At 41.9% G+C, this 23,629-nt stretch overlaps 1 protein-coding gene across 1 annotated transcript in view; it reads left to right on the top strand.

The window, feature by feature from the left end:
* cacna1g (calcium channel, voltage-dependent, T type, alpha 1G subunit) overlaps positions 1-23,629 on the top strand; it is a 257,996-nt gene that overhangs the window by 176,807 nt on the left and 57,560 nt on the right. The window contains exons 20-23 of the mRNA XM_060939888.1: positions 9,549-9,675; positions 11,508-11,633; positions 11,751-11,840; positions 13,009-13,201. Of these exons, the coding sequence (XP_060795871.1) occupies positions 9,549-9,675; positions 11,508-11,633; positions 11,751-11,840; positions 13,009-13,201 (536 nt within the window). The remainder of the gene's footprint in view (positions 1-9,548; positions 9,676-11,507; positions 11,634-11,750; positions 11,841-13,008; positions 13,202-23,629) is intronic.

Raw genomic sequence — 23,629 nt, forward strand, 5'->3', positions numbered from 1 at the left:
GTTGCAAGGAGAAAGCCACTGCTCTCCAAAAAGAACATTGCTGTTTGTCTGCAGTTTGCTAAAGATCACGCGGACAAGCCAGAAGGCTATTGGAAAATGTTTTGTGGATGGATGAGACCAAAATAGAACTTTTTGGTTTAAATGAGAAGTGTTATGTTTGGAGAAAGGAAAACACTGCATTCCAGCATAAGAACCTTATCCCATCTGTGAAACATGGTGGTGGCAGTATCATGGTTTGGGCCTGTTTTGCTGCATCTGAGCCAGAACGGCTTGCCATCATTGATGGAACAATGAATTCTGAATTATTCCAGCGAATTCTAAAGGAAAATGTCAGGACATCTGTCCATGAACTGAATCTCAAGAGAAGGTGGGTCATGCAGCAAGACAACGACCCTAAACACACAAGTCATTCTACCAAGGAATGGTTAAAGAAGAATAAAGTTAATGTTTTGGAATGGCCAAGTCAAAGTCCTGACCTTTATCCAATTAAAATGTTGTGGAAGGACCTGAAGCGAGCAGTTCATGTGAGGAAACCCACCAACATCCCAGAGTTGAAGCTGTTCTGTACGGAGGAATGGGCTAAAATTCCTCCAAGCCGGTGTGCAGGACTGATCAACAGTTACTGGAAATGCAGTTGCAGTTATTGCTGCACAAGGGGGTCACACCAGATACTGAAAGCAAAGGTTCACATACTTTTGCCACTCACAGTTATGTAATATTGGATCATTTTCCTCAATAAATAAATGACCAAGTATAATATTTTTGTCTCATTTGTAACTGTGTTCTCTTTATCTATTTTTAGGACTTGTGTGAAAATCTGATGATGTTTAGATCATATTTATGCAGAAATAGAGTAAATTCTAAAGGTTCACAAACTTTCAAGCACCACTGTACTAGCATTTCAGATGTTCTACCCCACTGTTTCTTAAAGTGTGGTCCAGTCCGCGAGCGACCCCTGGTGGTCCGCGAGTTGATATCATAAAATATCATGTTTTATCAGTGTTTCTCAAATCACCTATGTGACTCCAAAAGCAAAGTTCTGAGTAGCACAGAGGAGTTGTTTTCTGTAATGAATAAATTCAAATAGTAGCCTGACATTAAGCAAGCCAACAGTTTTGCGACACTGCCTATACCGTAGCTACGTCAGTTTAGGTTGCACTTTCATATCAGCGTCACCTCTGAATGTGGAGGGAATGTGGAATGCGGAGAAACTACAAGTAACCAAATTAGACTTAGCATCAAACTGTCAAAGATAATGGATCGGTGGCTGAAGACCAGGTCAGTCAAAAGAAAAGCACAAGAAACATTCGACACGAGCAAGGACAAAGTGCAAAGACATGATGGTTCTTTGTTTGAGAAAACAATGCAGCGCAACTGGATCAATGTGGCCCCCAATATGAGATTAAAACTGTCTAGTTTGAAGCCAGACATTGATTCACTGATGTATCAGAATAAGCGTCATCATTCTTCCCATTAAGAGAAAGACAACAATGAGTAAGTTGGCAATACTATTTGTAAAACTGTCATTTCATGAGTGTGTAATTTGTAATATCCTGTTGAAGTTGGCTCGTTGTTTGTTTGGGCTATTTAGGAGGTTAGGTGGTCTGCAAATAATCTTTTTTTTCGTTTTTTATGGATTAAGTGGTCCTTAGTCTGAAACAGTTTGAGAAACAATGTCTACTCTCAGGAGTGTGTGCAGTTTGGATATGTTTTTTATGGAGAACACCAAGTTCAGCTTTAATTTTAAAACCCCTATTTTCAGCCAAAGTCACTGATTATACTTTTACGCTATCTTTATAAGACCTGCAACCCCCCCCTCCCCACACACCCACACACCCACACACACACACACACACACACACACACACACGTACACACATTCCATTGCTATTTCCCTATACCTGCTATGTCACTGGATTCCTTCACATTATGACACTGCAGTTTTTAGCATGAATACTGAGTCAGAATACTCTTTGAATGGAGTGTATGTGCTTTCGTGTGTGTATTCACTGTTAAGTGTAAGGACAAAGTTCTCTGCTGTATACAGCAGATTTCCTGAAGTAGCAAAAGCCATGTGAATAAAACATGCCATGCTGTGTGTTGCCTTCTTCAGCTCTACAGAGCTTACATTACAAAGGTGTGTTATTCTCGCTCGCAGCTGAGCTAGCCGCCAAAAATGCTCCGCTTCAGAGCACTTTACTGCTTGCATGCAGACTTCAGCATCAGTGGACACCTTTCAAAGTTTTACTTGCCCTTTCTTCAGTCTCTGGGTTTTATGTTAATACACTCAGCCATGGAGTCCAAGTTGAAATCAAAAGAAAGACAAAGTCATAAAAAAAAGTCTCTGCAGCACAAACTCAGCTGCCCCAGTAAAGATGTGCCTGGTGCAGGGAGGGCTGGGTAATCTACACCATATGTTAGTGTTGTAGTAGTACTTGAGACCAGTCATGGTCTTAAGATCGGTCTCGAGACCACTTTTTGAAGGTCTCGTCTCGGAATTGACCGCATTTTTACTCGGGCTTGTCTTGGTCTCAGGGTTTTATTTCAAGACCATAACTGTGGGGATTTCTCTAAATTGCCTGTGCATTGTCTGATTTATTTGTTAATATCATTACTGTGATTGGATGTAAAACTTCCTGCTTCAAGTGCAACCAATAACGTGACTCATTGCTAATTCAAAATTTTCATTACTGTTAATGGCAGTCACCCCTCCCCCTCCTCCCTTCATATACACCACTCTGGTTCTGGTCTTGACTCGGTCTTGCCCTGCCTTGATCTTGGTTTTGACTTGGTCTCAACCCCTCAAAGTCTTGGTCTTGTCTCAGTACACTCTGGTCTTGGTTATGACTTGATCTCAGTTTAGGTGATCTTAGACCTCAGTCACAACCCACCATAAGTGTTTTGGACACGCACGGGTCGCCGGGTTTGGTAGCTCGCAGCCGTGCCGCAGGGTCGCGGTGAACCCGGGGGAAAGTTTGGGGGAGGAGTACGGGCAAAGTACTTGTCAAGTACAGGTTGTACGCCTGACTTCCTCAAGGCGTGGGAAAAATTGCGCCGTTAACCCATGGAAAGCGTATGTCTGACGCACATGATCAGTGCATGTTCAGTGAGTGTGGAGTGTGTGTGACTTGCATTTTACCAGTTTCCTGCACTAGGAGTACGGGCTGCACTTGTGAAGCATGTGTGACGCACGTGATTAGCACGTGACAATCACTCATGACTTGCGTGTGATGCAAGCTAGGAGCGGGTATAAAACCAGCATGTCTGCAGCATTCTGCATCTGTCTTTTGGCTGAAGAACAACATCGCTTTGTGCTGCTCCTCAGCTTTTATCATCTGCCTATAAGGGTCCAACTCCCTCAGTTGTTGCAGCGGTATGGCGACAGCCATCTTCTTCCCTTCTACAATGCTACACATTACATGATCAGTTCCTTGGTTCCTCCCCAGTATATATTAGGGTGCATCAGTTGCCCTCACTTTCATAAAATCTGATGCATTTTTGTTTGGGTGTTCCTTTTCACCAATAAAGACATCCTGTAAAATTTTTTTGACCATATTCAAAAGTCTAATGGTGGCACCATGAGGTTAATTTTTTGCCAAAAAACGCTTATTTTATGTTTTCGTGTAAGGTTTGAATCACAATGTTGGACTCCATTTATTGATTTCTTGTGACCCAGAGATCATGTTAAGAACCTTTGCAAGGGATTGAGAGGCATTAATGTGATTCATAATACATTTGTATTGTTTAAAAGTAGTTGAACAATGATTCAATGAGCAACTAAAACTCAAACTGTGCTTGATAATCTCATCTCATCTCATTATCTCTAGCCGCTTTATCCTTCTACAGGGTCGCAGGCAAGCTGGAGCCTATCCCAGCTGACTATGGGCGAAAGGCGGGGTACACCCTGGACAAGTCGCCAGGTCATCACAGGGCTGACACATAGACACAGACAACCATTCACACTCACATTCACACCTACGGTCAATTTAGAGTCACCAGTTAACCTAACCTGCATGTCTTTGGACTGTGGGGGAAACCGGAGCACCCAGAGGAAACCCACGCGGACACGGGGAGAACATGCAAACTCCACACAGAAAGGCCCTCGCCGGCCACGGGGCTCGAACCCAGACCCTCTTGCTGTGAGGCGACAGCGCTAACCACTACACCACCGTGCTTGATGATATATTTAGAATATGTACTAAAAATGTGTATCTAAGATATTTGGTATACTCTATAAGGTGCCATAATGTTTCATGAAAAGTGATCGAAATTTTTTCATAAAAGTCATAAAATAGCAGCTTTTTTCCATAAATTTGAGTTCCTGGTGCCACCATTAAACTTTTGAATTTTGTCAAAATATTTCATCCAGTGTGTTTTCTTACCAAAAGGAACATAAAAACAAAAATGCATCATGATCGGAGGAATTTTCATTTTTAGGGGGCAACTGATGCACCCTAGTATATATACCCAGAGTCTTGCCCCTCATGTCGCATGTGGGTCCCATGCGCTGCGCGCACGCCACACATAGGGGTAAAAAGTGAGATGTACTTCTGTCTTGGGGGCCACACAAATAGCAAGTGTGGAGTACTTCTGTTGTACTTCTGAGACACGTCACTCGTACAATGACCGTGCGTCACTCGTGCGTCTTACTGTCATCGCAAAGCCCCTACTAGCCATGCTGCTGACTTGGTTCAGGCGTATAAAAGGAGTACGTGTCCCATATGTAGTGTATGCATTCTTGATTTTTCACAAGATCTGTAGAATTTTGCATGTGCAGGACCAAAAGTCTTCACGGGCAGTCTGTGACCTTCTACGGTGCTGAACACACGCAAGTGTCGCGCAAGTCTCAAGCACGGTTTTGCCAAATTTCTTACCTGTAGTATCACGTACGGCGGGTTGTGAGTGAGCCTTTAACTACAGCACTACCACATGTGGGCTGCTTGGTGATGCAGATTCAAGGTAGGATTATTTATCAGTGTGCTAGAGTTTCATGGGGAAATGTATTATTTTGTGACTGCATGTGACTGTTTATGTTTGTGGCCATGTCTAATCAGAAATATAGCAGAATGATTTATCTGATTATGTGTGCAATGGACTCCCCGTGTCCGCGTGGGTTTCCTCTGGGTGCTCCGGTTTCCCCCACAGTCCAAAGACATGCAGGTTAGGTTAACTGGCGACTCTAAATTGACCGTAGGTGTGAATGTGAGTGTGAATGGTTGTCTGTGTCTATGTGTCAGCCCTGTGATGACCTGGCGACTTGTCCAGGGTGTATCCCGCCTCTCGCCCATAGTCAGCTGGGATAGGCTCCAGCTTGCCTGCGACCCTGTAGAACAGGATAAGCAGCTACAGATAATGGATGGATGTGCAATGGAGCGTCATACTCCCCCTTGTTCAGTCTTCAATCGTCTGTCCCACAGGTTGCTTAGTGTTATACAAAATGCCACCAGTGTGTCTAAATCAACCTTAGCACAATGTGATAAACTGTGTGCTCACATTCATTCCTCTTCGAGCGTTGGCTCTTTTAATGTCCTTTCTCTAGGATGACCTCAATTTGACCTCCAACATACAGTATGATGTATAGATCCTGTAGCCACACTCTGCTTTATTAACGGGTGTTCTCATTAACCCTCCTTAATCGTGAATGTTCAGGTTGCTCACCCTGTCTCTGATTGATTTTTTAAGCTAACATCGTCACAGACGCACTGAAACAAATTCGTTGTCTTGTATTGTGTATTTGCTGTAATTAACAAGAGGAAGAGCAACAAAAGGGAAGACATACGGATGGGTTTAATTTGTTTTGTATTATGGTCTGATTAGTTGCATTCTCAGGTTCTCTGGAGATGCCTTTAATCCGTTATTGTTTCGACGTAATTGCTTGTGTAATTGTTTTTGCCCTGAAAATTGTAATTTCTCAAGATTAATTGAGTATGCGGGGAAGCAAAGGAACAAGACAGGAGAGGAGGGAAGATGTAACAGACAACAGAGTGATCATTAAACTCTGTCCATGTTGTACCGTATCTCTACACTGTCTTGACAAAAAAATAAATAAAAAAATCCTGACAGGGCATCCAGATTAGAAATGTGCAACAAGGAACTAAGGATGTAACAAAAATGCTATATGAGGAGGAAGTTTTTACTGTCATGCAGGCGAGTGGTGAGATTTGTAACTTGTGGGACAAAGAAAGATAATGCTCATTATTTCCTATGAATGTGTGACGCATGTTCAAGAATTTTTTTCATTCATCCTTAGTAACTTCCTGGTCAGGAGCTCAGTGGTTTTAATTAGGCTACTAGTTTGTTTATCTCATCTCATCTCATCTCATCTCATTATCTCTAGCTGCTTTATCCTGTTCTACAGGGTCGCAGGCAAGCTGGAGCCTATCCCAGCTGACTACGGGCAAGAGGCGGGGTACACCCTGGACAAGTCGCCAGGTCATCACAGGGCTGACACATAGACACAAACAACCATTCACACTCACATTCACACCTACGGTCAATTTAGAGTCACCAGTTAACCTAACCTGCATGTCTTTGGACTGTGGGGGAAACTGGAGCACCCGGAGGAAACCCACACAGACACGGGGAGAACATGCAAACTCCACACAGAAAGGCCCTCGCCGGCCACGGGGCTCGAACCCGGACCTTCTTGCTGTGAGGCGACAGTGCTAGGAAATAGAAGCAACTCATCTCATCTCATCATCTCTAGCCGCTTTATCCTGTTCTACAGGGTCGCAGGCAAGCTGGAGCCTATCCCAGCTGACTACGGGCGAAAGGCGGGGAACACCCTGGACAAGTCGCCAGGTCATCACAGGACTGACACATAGACACAGACAACCATTCACACTCACGGTCAATTTAGAGTCACCAGTTAACCTAACCTGCATGTCTTTGGACTGTGGGGGAAACCGGAGCACCCGGAGGAAACCCACGCGGACACGGGGAGAACATGCAAACTCCGCACAGAAAGGCCCTCGTCGACCGCGGGGCTCGAACCCGGACCTTCTTGCTGTGAGGCGACAGCGCTAACCACTACACCACCGTGCCGCCTAGAACCAACTCACTTTATTAAAAATATAGCAAGCAGTTAGAAACAAAAGCATTACCTGCATGAGCAGGATTAAAACCACAGCTTCAGTTGAGACTTATTCAGAATTTTCCAGTGTTTCTGTTATGAATATAATGAGACATTCAACAGCCACAAATACAGATCAAATCAGCTATGAAATCAGCTGTTTATTTGTGTTCACATTCTACTTTTAGTTGTGCTACGCAGATCTGCAGTGTGTTGGTATATGTACGTGTGTAGGACAGCAGTGACATTCTCTCTCTCTCTCTCTCTCAGCCCATTCACACTCACAGTGAAAGATGTATATTTTCTGCTATTATGCTACCGTATAATGGTGTTATGTGGGAATGAGACCAAAATGGAAAACTCGAAACATTCACCTGGTCTATCGCCTGGTAACCTAGTAACGTTTATGGTAATCTTTTGCCACATCTCCAGCGGGAATCTAGTCCATCAGATTCATGTGTCATGACATTCCTGGCAGTAACGTAAATGATGAAGTGATATTGCAGCAGAACGACTCATACCGCCTCAATGTGAAGCAACTAGAAGCAAACTCAAACCAACAGGCATATGTGCAAGGGGTTGCTCTCTCTCTCTCTCTCTCTCTCTCTCTCTCTCTCTCTCTCTCGTCAGCCCAGCTTGATTCCAGCATCCTTTAATTAATGAAAGCTTGTCCCCCAGGAACAGGTAGCTCCTCCATACTGTACTTGTTGTTCTCGCCGACTCTTTTTCCTCCAGAGAAAATAGATGACTTGCATATGGGAGACTGAATCTGAATACACCGAATACTCGTCATGCTTCACAAGTAACGACAGAAGCCATGCTGTTGCAGTGAACTGTGTGAACGGAGTTAAATTGAAGACCCTGTGTTTTCTGCCAGTCCCTTTAGGCTTGACCGAGTTATCCTCATCCTCATCCTACTTCTCACTAGGATTTGCAAACAAGTGCTTACTCTAAATTCCTGTCCGCTCCATATTTATGGTTCTCCCCAAGCTGGGACAGCACATTAGGCTTCACTAGAAGGGATTCAACTTCTCTTACATTCTCATACGTTCAACAGAGTTTTTGCTAAAAATTCAAATCCCTAACAGTATCATCTTCATGCCCGTTGCTCTCCTTAAAACCTCTTCATTGATGTGCTTCCTCTACCTTATCATTTATATGATAAGATAGCCACTTAAACGCACAAGCCTCAACATCTCAGGCAATAGTGCCCTCTACAGGTAAAGGGTAAAATCTCATACAGAGCATATGCCTGAACATGAAAGTGTCACAGATCAGTAAAGCCTGATGCTTCTTTTCATTGTTGGTCAATTCCATGATTTATCTGATGTTATCACATCAAATATAATAGCTTCTGATTGTCTGATCTAATATAAATGCCCAGCCTTTCTGGGAAAAAAAAACAGTGTAAACCAAAAGGGGGGGGGGGGGGGGGGGGATCTGTTATTGGAAGTCTCTCAGGGTTTTCCCCAACTGATTGCTTTGACTAAATTAGATTTGTCTCTTTATCAGGGTCTTTCTTCTCATCTTCTGACACTGATATAATCACAGGGCACTTCTTAAGGAGATCACAGCCAGGGATCAAATCAGGATGTTACCGCTTGAGCTTAGAGCTCTACCAGGAAATCCCTGTTGCTGGAAGAGTAATGCAGTCTTTATTCTTTAGCTTAGCTAGAGGTAATGCCATGCTTCTGATTCTGCTGTCGTATACAGCCTAAGAATCTTGCAGTACTCTTTTAACCTTTGTTAATTGCCAGTCCAGTTGCTGGCAGGAGCAGGTAAAAGCATATGTAACATGTGATATATGTCATGAAGAAGGACGCACACGCGCGCACACACACACACACACACACACACACACACACACACACACACACACACACACACACACACACACTTATGTCTTTACATGCATGTTATTGTGTGTGGGTGTTTGTATGCTTCTGCATGTGCTGGCCCCCGCAAAGGGATGACAGCTCTGCTGTTGCTCCAGCTGTCTTGCTGTTAATAATTATGCCACACTGCTACACTGATGACTGTCTATTGTCTTTGTCAGATGTGACAAATTCTCTGAAAAGGCATGGAATGTTGTTAACAAGCTGAAAGAAGCTTTGCCTCTTAGTAGGTGTTTATAGGTGTATACAGAAAAGCTTCTAGTGATACTAGGAATAATATGGAGCGCCTCTTTTTCATTCTGCTGGCTGAAACAGGGCTACTGATGGAGAGTGGGCGCAGATCCGTTCTGGACAGTGGGCATCATCCTGCCATCTGCACACACTTTCTCTGGGCATGATCATTCTGTAACTTACCTAATGATTGTGTGTCCCCAATGCATCTGATTATGTAGCCTAATGGAGCCACCTGTTCTCTCAATACTCTTCATCGATTCATTTATCCATTGAAGATTAACAAAGCCAATACTTCGTGCCTTGTTACTAAGGATTATAATCAGTTTTATGGCCTGTCTCCACTTTAGGGTGATCAGCAGAGCTCCAGGGCTCAAGTTGGTGGTTGAAACTCTGATGTCATCCCTTAAACCAATTGGAAACATTGTGGTCATCTGCTGCGCTTTTTTCATTATATTCGGCATCTTGGGGGTTCAGGTAAATTAATATTCCTCTACTATAATGTACATTCAATATATTGTGTGACTCTCATATGTACAAGCCTATCGATATCAAATGTTGTATACTGTGCGAGCCAACAGCTTTAGAGCCACAAGGCTGGCCTGGGTGCCATGCCATACATCACTGGAGTAACTTATGCCTGTATCTTAAAGACCTAGAGTTGTAAATTTCAAGGCCTCATTGGGTTTACTCAACAACATCCTGTCTGAAGGATCATTATACTGATAAAAGAGGTATATGAGAAAAACATATGGTTAAGTCTATGCATAGAGGTACACTATATTGCCAAAAGTATTTGCTCACCCATCCAAATTATCGGAATCAGGTCATCATCATCAGATTTTCCCACTTGACACGTGGACGGTCATGGGGCTTGCAACTTAAATAAGTTGCATGATGTCCTTTTTGTTCATGCATGTTTTTATCAATTCTTTTTTCAATGTTCCATATTTTCTCCATTTTACCCCAATTTCGCCTTTTATCAAATAGGACCTGTTTAAGGAGGGAAGTATTGTCCATTCTACATAGATGACCAATATAGTGGAGATGTTGAATATGGCAAAATTCTTCAATTCGTTGGCTCTGGGTCATCTCATGGAGACGGGAGTTAGAGATTTTAAAGGCCCAGTCCACTTCTCCTATAGTAGGATCTGTGTTCTTCCTGGCAAACCCGCCAGCAACCATTTTCCTAAGAAAACTGTTCCAAATAACGTCCAGTCTCTTGGCCTCTGCTGATGAGAGTTGCCATGCTTGGACACTATATAGTAATCTGCTCCGTACGCACGCGTTTAATATCTTTATACGTGTAGAAAGATGTATCTCGTGGTCCGTCAGAAATTGTTTCAGTTCATTCCATTTTTCAAAGGCCGAGGATATGCGTTGGTGAAGAAAGGCCGAAGAATTGCAGGTGTTCCAATCACTTCCATGGCCACAGGTGTATAAAATCAAGCACCTAGGCATGCAGACTGTTTTTACAGTTTGGAGCTGGCCCCTTCCTCTTCCAACATGACTGTGCACCAGTGCACAAAGCAAGGTCCATAAAGACATGGATGACAGAGTCTGGTGTGGATGAACTTGACTGGCCTGCACAGAGTCCTGACCTCAACCCGATAGAACCCCTTTGGGATGAATTAGAGAGGAGACTGAGAGCCAGGCCTTCTCGTCCAACATCAGTGTGTGACCTCACAAATGCGCTTCTGGAAGAATGGTCAAAAATTCCCATAAACGCACTCCTAAACCTTGTGAACAGCCTTCCCAAAAGAGTTGAAGCTGTTCTAACTGCAAAGGGTGGACTGACGTCATATTGAACCCTATGGATTAGGAATGGGATGTCACTTAAGGTCATATGTGAGTCAAGGCAGGTGAGCAAATACTTTTGGCAATATAGTGTATCTGGGGCCTAGCTCTCTATATGCTAGTATTGACTTTTATGATTCCACAACTTCTCTAAGCTGATGGAGAAATCCTACAGCCATTTGTCCATGACTCTGTTTGTAGTCCTGCATGACTTTTCTGGGGTTTTCTAAAACCTAATGTAATGGAGGGTAAGCACTCAGCTTTATTAAAAGTCAGTCTTGTTCTTCCAGTTGACATGTCAGCCATGTTGAACCAATGACACGTCCTTGAAATAGACATCCACACACTCCTATACTGATCCGTAACACATTTTTAGTAATAGCTCACAGGAAAGCCATGATATAATGTGTACTGTATAATTTCCTGCTAAATTGGTCCTATATATAAGTATAAAGCATCTTAAGATGTAAATGACTCTTGAATGTGCAGACTTATCTTTTCTCTCTGAACAGCTCTTCAAGGGAAAGTTCTACGTGTGCCAGGGGGAGGATTTAAGGAATGTAACAAATAAATCTGACTGCCTTCTTGCTAAATACAAGTGGGTTAGGCACAAGTACAATTTTGACAACCTGGGACAGGTAAGCACTTAGCCCTTTTTAAGCTGAGTAATTTGTCATGTTTTCAGTGATAATTTTGTGTTGGGCATTATTCGGCAAGTGCATTAACTGCACTGTCTTTGCTTCGTGTTTCGTCAGGCTCTGATGTCTCTTTTTGTACTGGCCTCTAAGGATGGCTGGGTGGACATTATGTATGATGGACTAGATGCTGTAGGAGTTGATCAGCAGGTACCTGCCAAGCACACTACCCTTTCAACTAATGATGTCCATTTTACATTTAAATTCTGAAACTTTATTTATTTATTTATTTATTAGTTCTCTTAATTAGTTTATTCTCTTGTCTCTCGTTATAATAAAATGACTGCTGACTCATTGCTGGTGTAGCAGCAGCCAAAGCATTCATGTATTTGGGATTTTTAATATTAACCCCTTGGACGAGTCACGTACATCATGAAATCTTTTACCACTGTGCCTTTTGACATATAGTTAAAGAGTCCCATATACGTTTTCGTACATTGGGGGAGTGCCTGTTAGAGAGCACACTTGTCCTGGGCCATCAGCATAGTGAGGTAGGGTGGCCAGTTCCTTTCCTCGCCGCCTTAACTTCCCCAGTGTTTCCACCAGGTTCCCATTCACTGCTGGGTGGACAGGAGGCGAGCCCCAGATCACCGTCCGAGGCGAGGCTCGAACCGGGGACCATTCGCTTAGTGGTCAAGCGCTCTAACCACTTGGCCACTTCGCCTCCTTTTGACATATGCCACTCATCATAAACACCTCCTTTTATGTACCTTACATGGCACATTACTTTTACTTCACAGTGGTACATTACTGTGAGTTGGCCTAGTGGTTAGCATGTCCGCCTCTCAATCGGGAGATCGCGAGCTCTATTCATGGTCAGGTCATACCAAAGACCATCATAAAAATGGTACCCAGTTACTTGGAATACATGGACCCTTGGTTTACGTTGTGTTTTCAAGTACTAGTAATTAATGTTTATGGACAGGTTCTCATTGATAAGACCCGTTGTCTTGGGGTTTTTTTGGATGTTTTTGATTAGTAAAGTTATTTTTACTCTACAACAGTGTTTTTTGTGATTTTTCTATACAAATATTTAAAAAAATATAAAGTTCTGAACAAGTTAGAGAAAGATTATCAAAATATCCCAATTTTGACCTATTTTTGTCCTATATGCCTGGCACATTACAATTAATTATGGGTGGCAGCCAAGGGGTTAGCATTGTATTTCAGTAACAGGTACCTTTATAAGTGCATGATTTACTGTGATTACTGTGATTACAAGCAGGCACATTCATATCTTAGTCAAGTTGATTCTTTCTAATGTGTTGCGCTGTATCATTGCTATATTAATTCGTTTTTATTAATCTTTATGTTTCAGCCTGTGATGAACCACAACCCCTGGATGCTGCTCTATTTCATCTCTTTCCTGCTGATCGTGGCTTTTTTTGTGCTCAATATGTTTGTGGGCGTGGTGGTGGAGAACTTCCACAAGTGTCGGCGGCACCAGGAAGCTGAAGAGGCCAAGCGGCGTGAGGAGAAACGCCTGAAAAGGATGGAGAAAAAGAGAAGGAGTAAGGAGAAGGAGCTGGCTGGTCGGTAGTCTTTCCACATCTTTCTGAGTCCTGCTTGGCCGTTAGATTCGACGCTAAATTCCACACTAGTGCTAATCAGAATGACCGGCGTGCAGTGAATGAAATGCTCGGGCCGACGTGTAGCTAGGACAACCCCCCTTGCAGCTTGATCCCCTCTGCCTGGGAACGTAGCTCAAGCATGTCCCATGGCCTGCATGCCAGCCTGAATCCTGACAGAGAGCAGGGTGTGTGGTATATTCCTGTCCCAGGGGTCTGCCAAGTCTGCTCTTCCCATGCATGCAGGGCAGTGGTAAACGACATTCTTTAGATTTGCACTGTTTGACAAAACAGTTGGCTAGGTTCAACATCACAAGCTCACATTTTCTGTATTTATTTGTTATTTTTTTTAGTCAACTGCCTACTATTTTCAGCGCTATGACCCCCTGGGATGTGACGATGGAGGTTTGACAGCATATTGTTTGACAAAATGATAGCAAACAGTTTGCACCTTTGAGAAATACAGATGAAAATTTACCCAGTGGCAGGTGATGAGGAACTGAAAAGTAGTGGGTCCACTTCACAAGTAACACAAACACACACAAGCATAGAGAAATATTAGTACAGGACTAGCTGCTGTCAGTTCTGTTCTGTTTCTTCTTCATGACCACTGCAGCCGTTTCTGTTTAAATTCACTGATATGCCAGTTTGACTTATGCTTTTCTTCACTTAAATGGTGTTACTAAAATAAGGGCTATTATCTCATTTTCACTCCTTCTGGAGAGTTTCAGGGCTCTCTCTCTCTCTCTCTCTTTGCTGCGAACATCACTTTTCGTTTCAAGCATTAGTTTAATGTGAACAACAATCGAAGCTTTTGTCTTACCAAATCAGTTTATTGGTGTTTTTAGGTTATTTTAGCTTGCTTTCGATTGAAACGTTTTATAGTCGGAGAGTATTCCAGAGTTGATGCTGTAGTTTGATGACAATGGACATTGCCTGAAAACTTCATTTAGTTGTTTGTGTAGACCTCAAAAGATGAAAACTAAAAAGGCCTCTCTGTTGTAATAACTTTAAAGAAGCAAAAACAGTAGAGCTACTGATAACTAGAGTTGGACTCAGAATAATTGGAAATAGCTACAAACAAGGCTGTTTCACCAGCACATTCTCACTGAACATCCACTCTCCTTTTTTCTACATATCAGCTCCTTCAGCAGGCTTCCCAGGCCTTACCTGATTAACATGGTCTCATTCTTTTAGATATAATGCTGACGGGTGTCAGTTGGTCCAGTCCTGAGAGCGGAGTGACAGGTACAGAGTATTTCTGGCATGTCTGTGTGTTCACCATGGTGGTGTTTGAGGGGCTTTGGCTATAGGGCAGTATGAGGGAGGGCACCTTCACTAAGTTCAAGGCCTCACCTCATGTAAGCCTGTGAGAATCGTCTGTGGACATGTGTACTGTATGTGATTTCTCCACATCTCATCAGCTGTCCACCAGCATCACCAGCTAAACCTCACGCTCACACTGGGGAGACAGACAGGTAGAGTGAAAGAGGTAGAACGAGGTGAGAAAACAAAGGAGATATTTTACCTAATATCAATAGCACTCTGTGAACTAATACACACTATAATGTAGCGTTTATCTATTTGTAACTGAATACAGGAATTATCTCAGTCTATATCCATTATGGCTTGAGTGTAATAATGATGCATCAGTGAGCAGTAAGTGCTAGATAGAAATCAAATGTTAGACAATGCCCTTGCTTTTTGCCCCCATTGTGAAGCATTGTGTCTGACTGTGAGGGGAAGAGTTACACCGTAAACGTCCAGCATTATGTAATTTGTCTGCCTCTGATATATCTGTTTTGGGTGTCATTGCTCAGTGTTCGCTTTGTACTGTGATGTAACGTGTTTCCACCAGTTATCACTATTTTCACAATTCTGGTGACATAGTTGTTCTAACAACAAACACCACACCACTCATTGCTGTTCAGAGACTGCATGATTGTGTGACAACTCATCTATTTCTGTGATGTATGTGCTTGAATCAGTAATGTCAATGGTAACAACTTATGATTTACTGCTCAGAAATCACCATCAGTTCTTGAAGAAAACAGTAGTTCGCTATACCAACTGGTTAATTAGAACACTAGTACTTAGTAGCACTTTCTTTGACAGTGTGTTGACTGATTTAAATATCCCGTAAATACCAGTCACGTCTGTATCATACATTGCAGGTTGGATATTGAGGTACACGGTCACTTTTAGGTACATATGTGCTACAGTTTAATATTGACTCAGACCCTAATGGTTGGAAATGTACAACCCCGATTCCAAAAAAGTTGGGACAAAGTACAAATTGTGAATAAAAACGGAATGCAATAATTTACAAATCTCAAAAACTGATATTGTATTCACAATAGAACATAGACAACATATCAAATGTCGAAAGTGAGACATTTTGAAATTTCATGCCAAATATTGGCTCATTTGAAATTTCATGACAGCAACACATCTCAAAAAAGTTGGGACAGGGGCAATAAGAGGCTGGAAAAGTTAAAGGTACAAAAAAGGAACAGCTGGAGGACCAAATTGCAACTCATTAGGTCAACTGGCAATAGGCCATTAACATGACTGGGTATAAAAAGAGCATCTTGGAGTGGCAGCGGCTCTCAGAAGTAAAGATGGGAAGAGGATCACCAATCCCCCTAATTCTGCGCCGACAAATAGTGGAGCAATATCAGAAAGGAGTTCGACAGTGTAAAATTGCAAAGAGTTTGAACATATCATCATCTACAGTGCATAATATCATCAAAAGATTCAGAGAATCTGGAAGAATCTCTGTGCGTAAGGGTCAAGGCCGGAAAACCATACTGGGTGCCCGTGATCTTCGGGCCCTTAGACGGCACTGCATCACATACAGGCATGCTTCTGTATTGGAAATCACAAAATGGGCTCAGGAATTTCCAGAGAACATTATCTGTGAACACAATTCACTGTGCCATCCGCCGTTGCCAGCTAAAACTCTATAGTTCAAAGAAGAAGCCGTATCTAAACACGATCCAGAAGCGCAGACGTCTTCTCTGGGCCAAGGCTCATTTAAAATGGACTGTGGCAAAGTGAAAACTGTTCTGTGGTCAGACAAATCAAAATTTGAAGTTCTTTATGGAAATCAGGGATGCCGTGTCATTCGGACTAAAGAGGAGAAGGACGACCCAAGTTGTTATCAGCGCTCAGTTCAGAAGCCTGCATCTCTGATGGTATGGGGTTGCATTAGTGCGTGTGGCATGGGCAGCTTACACATCTGGAAAGACACCATCAATGCTGAAAGGTATATCCAGGTTCTAGAGCAACATATGCTTCCATCTAGACGACGTCTCTTTCAGGGAAGACCTTGCATTTTCCAACATGACAATGCCAAACCACATACTGCATCAATTACAGCATCATGGCTGCATAGAAGAAGGGTCCGGGTACTGAACTGGCCAGCCTGCAGTCCAGATCTTTCACCCATAGAAAACATTTGGCGCATCATAAAACGGAAGATACGACAAAAAAGACCTAAGACAGTTGAGCAACTAGAATCCTACATTAGACAAGAATGGGTTAACGTTCCTATCCCTCAACTTGAGCAACTTGTCTCCTCAGTCCCCAGACGTTTACAGACTGTTGTAAAGAGAAAAGGCGATGTCTCACAGTGGTAAACATGGCCTTGTCCCAACTTTTTTGAGATGTGTTGTTGTCATGAAATTTAAAATCACCTAATTTTTCTCTTTAAATGATACATTTTCTCAGTTTAAACATTTGATATGTCATCTATGTTCTATTCTGAATAAAATATGGAATTTTGAAACTTCCACATCATTGCATTCCGTTTTTATTTACAATTTGTACTTTGTCCCAACTTTTTTGGAATTGGGGTTGTAAGAACACCATCACTAATGAAACATCAGAAAAACATCACTACATGACGCTAAGATCCATATCTGGACATGAATTCCTAACAAAATGTTGCAAATCACAATATGTAGTGAAAATTCATTATGTCTGATTATTGTAACTATTCTTTAAGTTCGTTTCTTAAGACATGTATTTTTTAGTATGTTACCTCGTTTGTTGACAGTTTTGGCGAACACTTCCGCCTTCTTCAAAACAGTCACCAGATGTCGAGTGGTGACGTGCCTTATCAGCTGATGTTACTCTATGGAGGCGTGAACGTCCCGCCCAATTTGACAGGTAGTCCACGCCTCCTGCTGTCAGGTCGCTGCCCCAGGACTGCGCTCCAGGTGTGTGACAGCACGTACGCTCCCTCATCCCGGTTCATAGTCCTCTGCGCCCGCTTACGTATCTCCACTGCCTCCAAAATCCAACGCTGGTATCTATTCTCTTCAGCGCGAATGACTCTGGCCTCTTCCCAATTCATAATATGATTATGTCGTTTGCAGTGGTCTGAAATGGCTGATTTTAAGTTTTCTTGGTTTGCTTTTTCTTTTTCGGATCTTGTGAGTCTTTTTGTTGTTTCTTTTTCACATTCTAATTGGTGTTCTTTCCTGCGAGTGTGGAAGCATCTGCCCGTTTCGCCAATATAGACTTTATTGCATGACCGGCAAGGGATTTCATATATGACATTACATTTATTGTCCAGTTGTATTTTGTCTTTGGGGTGAACTAGCAGCTGTCGGAGGTTCTTGTATGGTTTGACCGGGGTGTTGATATGGTATTTCCTCATGGATCGTTGGATGCGTTCTGTAACTCCTTTTATGTATGGTAATGTGACAAAGCCCCGGTTTGTTTTTTCTGTGTTTTTTCTTGTTTGTTTGTTTTTTTCCTTTTTTTTTTTTGTCTGTAATTTTCCTTTTCGGATTGCCCACGGTGGATATTGGCAGTTTTTTAATGCCTGTTGGATGTGTTGTTCCTCCTCCTGTCTGTCTTTCTCCTCCGTGATGTTCTGTGTTCGGTTGTATAGTGTTCTGATTACTGACATTTTGTGTGCGATAGGATGTTCAGATGTCCAGAGAAGATATTGGTCGGTATGTGTAGGTTTTCTGTATGTTGTAATTCTGATATTACCTTCTTCTGTGTGGTGTATTTTTAGGTCCAGAAATGCTATTGTCTTGTCCGTTTCTTCTTCGTGTGTGAATTTGATGTTGCCTGTCTTGTCTATGGAGTTTAGATGATCCGTGAGTTGTTGTGTGTGGCCTGTTTTGGTTATTTCAAGAATGTCATCAACGTATCTTTTCCAGAAGATAGGTTTGCAGTCATCCGGTGCTGTTTCTATGGCTCGGGTTTCCAGATCCTCCATAAAAAAGTTGCATAGAGTGGCAGATAGCGGGTCCCCCATCTTCCCACAATCTTCTCCATAACTTATTTTTAATATGTAGTGAAAATTCATTATGTCTGATTATTGTAACTATTCTTTAAGTTCGTTTCTTAAGACACGTATTTTTTAGTATGTTACCTCGTTTGTTGACAGTTTCGGCGAACACTTCTGCCTTCTTCAAAACAGTCACCAGAACTGTTTTCCACGTCCACATATTTCCAATTCAGAGGCACAATTTACAGACAAAAAGAGGGATTTGCAATAGGGGACCCGCTATCTGCCACTCTATGCAACTTTTTTATGGAGGATCTGGAAACCCGAGCCATAGAAACAGCACCGGATGACTGCAAACCTATCTTCTGGAAAAGATACGTTGATGACATTCTTGAAATAACCAAAACAGGCCACACACAACAACTCACGGATCATCTAAACTCCATAGACAAGACAGGCAACATCAAATTCACACACGAAGAAGAAACGGACAAGACAATAGCATTTCTGGACCTAAAAATACACCACACAGAAGAAGGTAATATCAGAATTACAACATACAGAAAACCTACACATACCGACCAATATCTTCTCTGGACATCTGAACATCCTATCGCACACAAAATGTCAGTAATCAGAACACTATACGACCGAACACAGAACATCACGGAGGAGAAAGACAGACAGGAGGAGGAACAACACATCCAACAGGCATTAAAAAACTGCCAATATCCACCGTGGGCAATCCGAAAAGGAAGATCACAGACACAAAAAAAGGAAAAAAACAAACAAACAAGAAAAAACAAACCGGGGCTTTGTCACATTACCATACATAAAAGGAGTTACAGAACGCATCCAACAATCCATGAGGAAATACCACATCAACACCCCGGTCAAACCATACAAGAACCTCCGACAGCTGCTAGTTCACCCCAAAGACAAAATACAACTGGACAATAAATGCAATGTCATATATGAAATCCCTTGCCGGTCATGCAATAAAGTCTATATTGGTGAAACGGGCAGATGCTTCCACACTCGCAGGAAAGAACACCAATTAGAATGTGAAAAAGAAACAACAAAAAGACTCACAAGATCCGAAAAAGAAAAAGCAAACCAAGAAAACTTAAAATCAGCCATTTCAGACCACTGCAAACGACATAATCATATTATGAATTGGGAAGAGGCCAGAGTCATTCGCGCTGAAGAGAATAGATACCAGCGTTGGATTTTGGAGGCAGTGGAGATACGTAAGCGGGCGCAGAGGACTATGAACCGGGATGAGGGAGCGTACGTGCTGTCACACACCTGGAGCGCAGTCCTGGGGCAGCGACCTGACAGCAGGAGGCGTGGACTACCTGTCAAATTGGGCGGGACATTCACGCCTCCATAGAGTAACATCAGCTGATAAGGCACGTCACCACTCGACATCTGGTGACTGTTTTGAAGAAGGCGGAAGTGTTCGCCGAAACTGTCAACAAACGAGGTAACATACTAAAAAATACGCGTCTTAAGAAACGAACTTAAAGAATAGTGAAAATCACAATGTTAGAATCATTATTGCACCTTTGCTACATGTACCAACCGACTGTTTTCATCCTTAAACCAGTTTGGTATGACTGTAACTATGATGTTACTTCTTAGTTTTAAGTACCTGCTATTTTTGACATTAGTTGTACTTACATATTCAACTTGCAAAGTATGCAAAAAGTGTTGCTTGTACAGTAAGTATTGTTCCAATTTCAACTTCAGTATTGAGTATACTGCATTATTTCAGTAAGAACTTATATAAATGTACTGACTGTCAGTTTTCAAATAAGTTATTTTTACAACCTAGTATTCACGTATGCTCAAAAGGATAGAGTTACCAAATCCTCTCTGTTATGTATTTGTTAAGTGTTTCGGAAATCCCAGCTAAGTCACTTAAAAATGTTATGAACTGACCTTATTTATAATTATTTTTGTTTTTACTTCTAGTGGTTTATGTATTGTTGGGAATGGACCTAACTGAGATTTGTATGGAATGTTGTTTGTGGTGATGGTTTACATGGATTTAATGACTATGAAAGAGCAACATTGTTATATTATTTTTGCAGCTTCACAAATTTTGCACCATCTGAAAGAAGGCATCTCTAAAGGTGCTCAAAACTCACTAGCTACCTCATCTTCTGCTTCTTCAGCTCACTCTCCTGTTGGCCCTGTTGCAACTAAAAGAACAAAAAGTAGTAATTATAATAAGTAGAAGGACATTCTCTAGAGTGTATACCTCCGCCAAGCCACATATTCGGATTTGCATCAAAATCTAAGCAGTTGTTCTTTGGCCCATGACCCACCTTTAGTCAAAATTTATCAAAATCCATTCACTACTTTTGAGTTACGTTGGGAACAGACAAATAAACAAACAAACAGATGCGAAAGCATAACCTCCTCCAAAAAGTTGGTGGAGTTAATAATAATAATTTTGGAACTTTAAAGTTAGAAGGCCTTTCGATTTCATAAAATTGGTGAAAATTAGTTCTCTTTGAAATTTTGTCATTGTGATATATGTTTATTTCTGTAATATCTTACAAAATACCAGGTCATTCTGTGGCTGGGAAGTTATTTAATTTGAAGGGATTCCCTCGCAAATAATGTGTGTGAAATTGCTCACTTTGCACAGTCAAGCAGACAGAGGAAGTCCGTGTTCACACGTGCAGGTTTTTCTTCTTCTTCTTTTGGCTTTTACAGTAGCTGGCATTCACAGTGTTGCATTACTGCCATCTACAGGTTTACCTTTGACCGTACACTGACAGTTCCATCATTCTGTCGCTAAATGAACAGCTGATCACACCGAGGTGTTCGCTGACCGCAGATATTTATTAGTTTGGTCATGCTTTTCCTTTTCTTTGCAACATAACGTCTTTTCTTCTCGCTTTCTGTTACTGTAGTTGGTCTTCCACGTTTCATTTGCACACTCACGTCCTCTATTTTTCTCTCCTGTTTCAAATTTGTATCCCACAATGCCTTGTGCAAACAGGGAAAGCCCACCATGTGATGCATGATGTAGTATCTTGAATTGGGTCATGGTGAAGCAGGAAAAAATAGTGGATAATTTAGGGCCATGTGGCCCTTTAATTGTTCTATTAGAAAAAAAACTAATAAAATTGGAAATCTGTGATTTGAATTCAATAGCTTTTGGTCCACTAAACAAAAATACAGTAACTTGCAAATGTATTCATCCCCCTTGGTGTTTGTCCTATTTTGTCACATTACAAGCTGGGATTAAAATGGATTTTTGGAGGGTTAGCACCATTTGATTTACACAACATGCCTACCACTTTAAAGGTGCACATTGTTTTTTTATTGTGACACAAACAATAATTAAGATGAAAAATCAGAAATCTGGAGTGTGCATAAGTATTCACCCCCTTTAGTATGAAACCCCTAAATAAGAGCTGGTCCAAACAATTCACTTCATAAGTCACATAATTAGTTGATTAAGATCCACCTGTATGCAATTAAAGTGTCACATGACCTGTCACATGATGTCTGTATAAATCATCCTGTTCTGGAAGGACCCTGACTCTGCAATACTACTAAGCAAGCAACATGAGAACCAAGGAGCACTCCAAACATGTCAGAGACAAACTTGTGGAGAAGTATAGATCACGGTTGGGTTATAAAAAATACCCCAAACTTTGAATATCCCACAGAGCACCATTAAATCCATTATAGCAAAATGGAAAGAACATGGCACCACTACAAACCTGACAAGAGAAGGCCGCCCACCAAAACTCACAGACCGGGCAAGGAGGGCATTAATCAGAGATGCAACAAAGACACCAAAGATAACACTGAAGGAGCTGCAAAGATCCCCATCGTAGATGGGGGTATCTGTCCATAGGACCACTTTAAGCTGTACACCCCACAGAGTGGGGCTTTATGGAAGAGTGGCCAGAAAAAAGCCATTGCTTAAGAAAGCATGTTTGGAGTTTGCCCAACAGCATGTGGCAGACTCCCCAAACACATGGAAGAGCATTCTCTGATCAAATGAGACAAAAATTGAACTTGTTGGCCATCATGGGAAATGCCATGTGTGGTGCAAACCCAACACCCTGAGAACACCATCCCTACAATGAAGCATGGTGGTGGCAGCATCATGCTGTGGAAATGTTTTTCATCTGCAGGGACAGGAAAGCTGGTCAGGACTGAAGGAAAGATTGATGGCACTAAATACTGGGAAATTCTGGAGGAAAACCTGTTTGAATCAGCCAGAGGTTTGAGACTGGGACGAAGGTTCACATTCCAGCAGGACAATGACCCTAAACAGACTGCTAAAGCTACACTGGAGTGGTTTAAAGGGAAACATTTAAATGTCTTGGAATGGCCTAATCAAAGCCCAGACCTCAATCCAATTGAGAATCTGTGGCATAACTTGAAGATTGCTGTACACCAACGCAACCTATCTAACTTGAAGCAGTTGAAGCAGTTTTGCCTTGAGGAATGGGTAAAAATCCTAGTGGCCAGATGTGGCAAGCTCATAGAGACTTATCCAAAGCGACTTGCAGCTATAATTGCTGCAAAAGGTGCACAAAGTACTGACTTGGGGGGGGGGGTGAATAGTTATGCACATTGAACTTTTCTGTTACTTTGTCCTATTTGTTGTTTGCTTCACAATTAAAAAAAAATCACATCTTCAAAGTTGTAGGCATGTTCTTTAAATGAAATGATGCAAACCCTCAAACAATCCATTTTAATTCCAGGTTGTGGGGCAACAAAGCCTGAAAAATGCCGAATACTTTAGCAAGGCACTGTAATTGGGTGTCGGGGAAAATTCTTTTTATGATCAACACGTGACAAATCTGAAAGGCAGCCTACCTTTAATAAGTTTTTTTTGTTAATCTAAAGATTCTTTGTGCTCTTATGAGTGCCACTTTCATACTAGTTCTGTGATGAGCAGCTTGCACATCTCTATAAAATACACATTTTGAATACACAAGTGTGTACCCCAGCTCCAACTGAAAGTCAAGTAAAACACATGCTACCAGAAGTAAATCCACAGAGTAATTCTAGTGAATATCAAATAAAAATATTTGTGGGAATTTAAATTGAGGTATCTTAGCATACTACAATAATCAGTA

Source organism: Neoarius graeffei, chromosome 14 (assembly GCF_027579695.1).
Source record: "Neoarius graeffei isolate fNeoGra1 chromosome 14, fNeoGra1.pri, whole genome shotgun sequence".
NCBI lineage: Eukaryota > Metazoa > Chordata > Actinopteri > Siluriformes > Ariidae > Neoarius > Neoarius graeffei.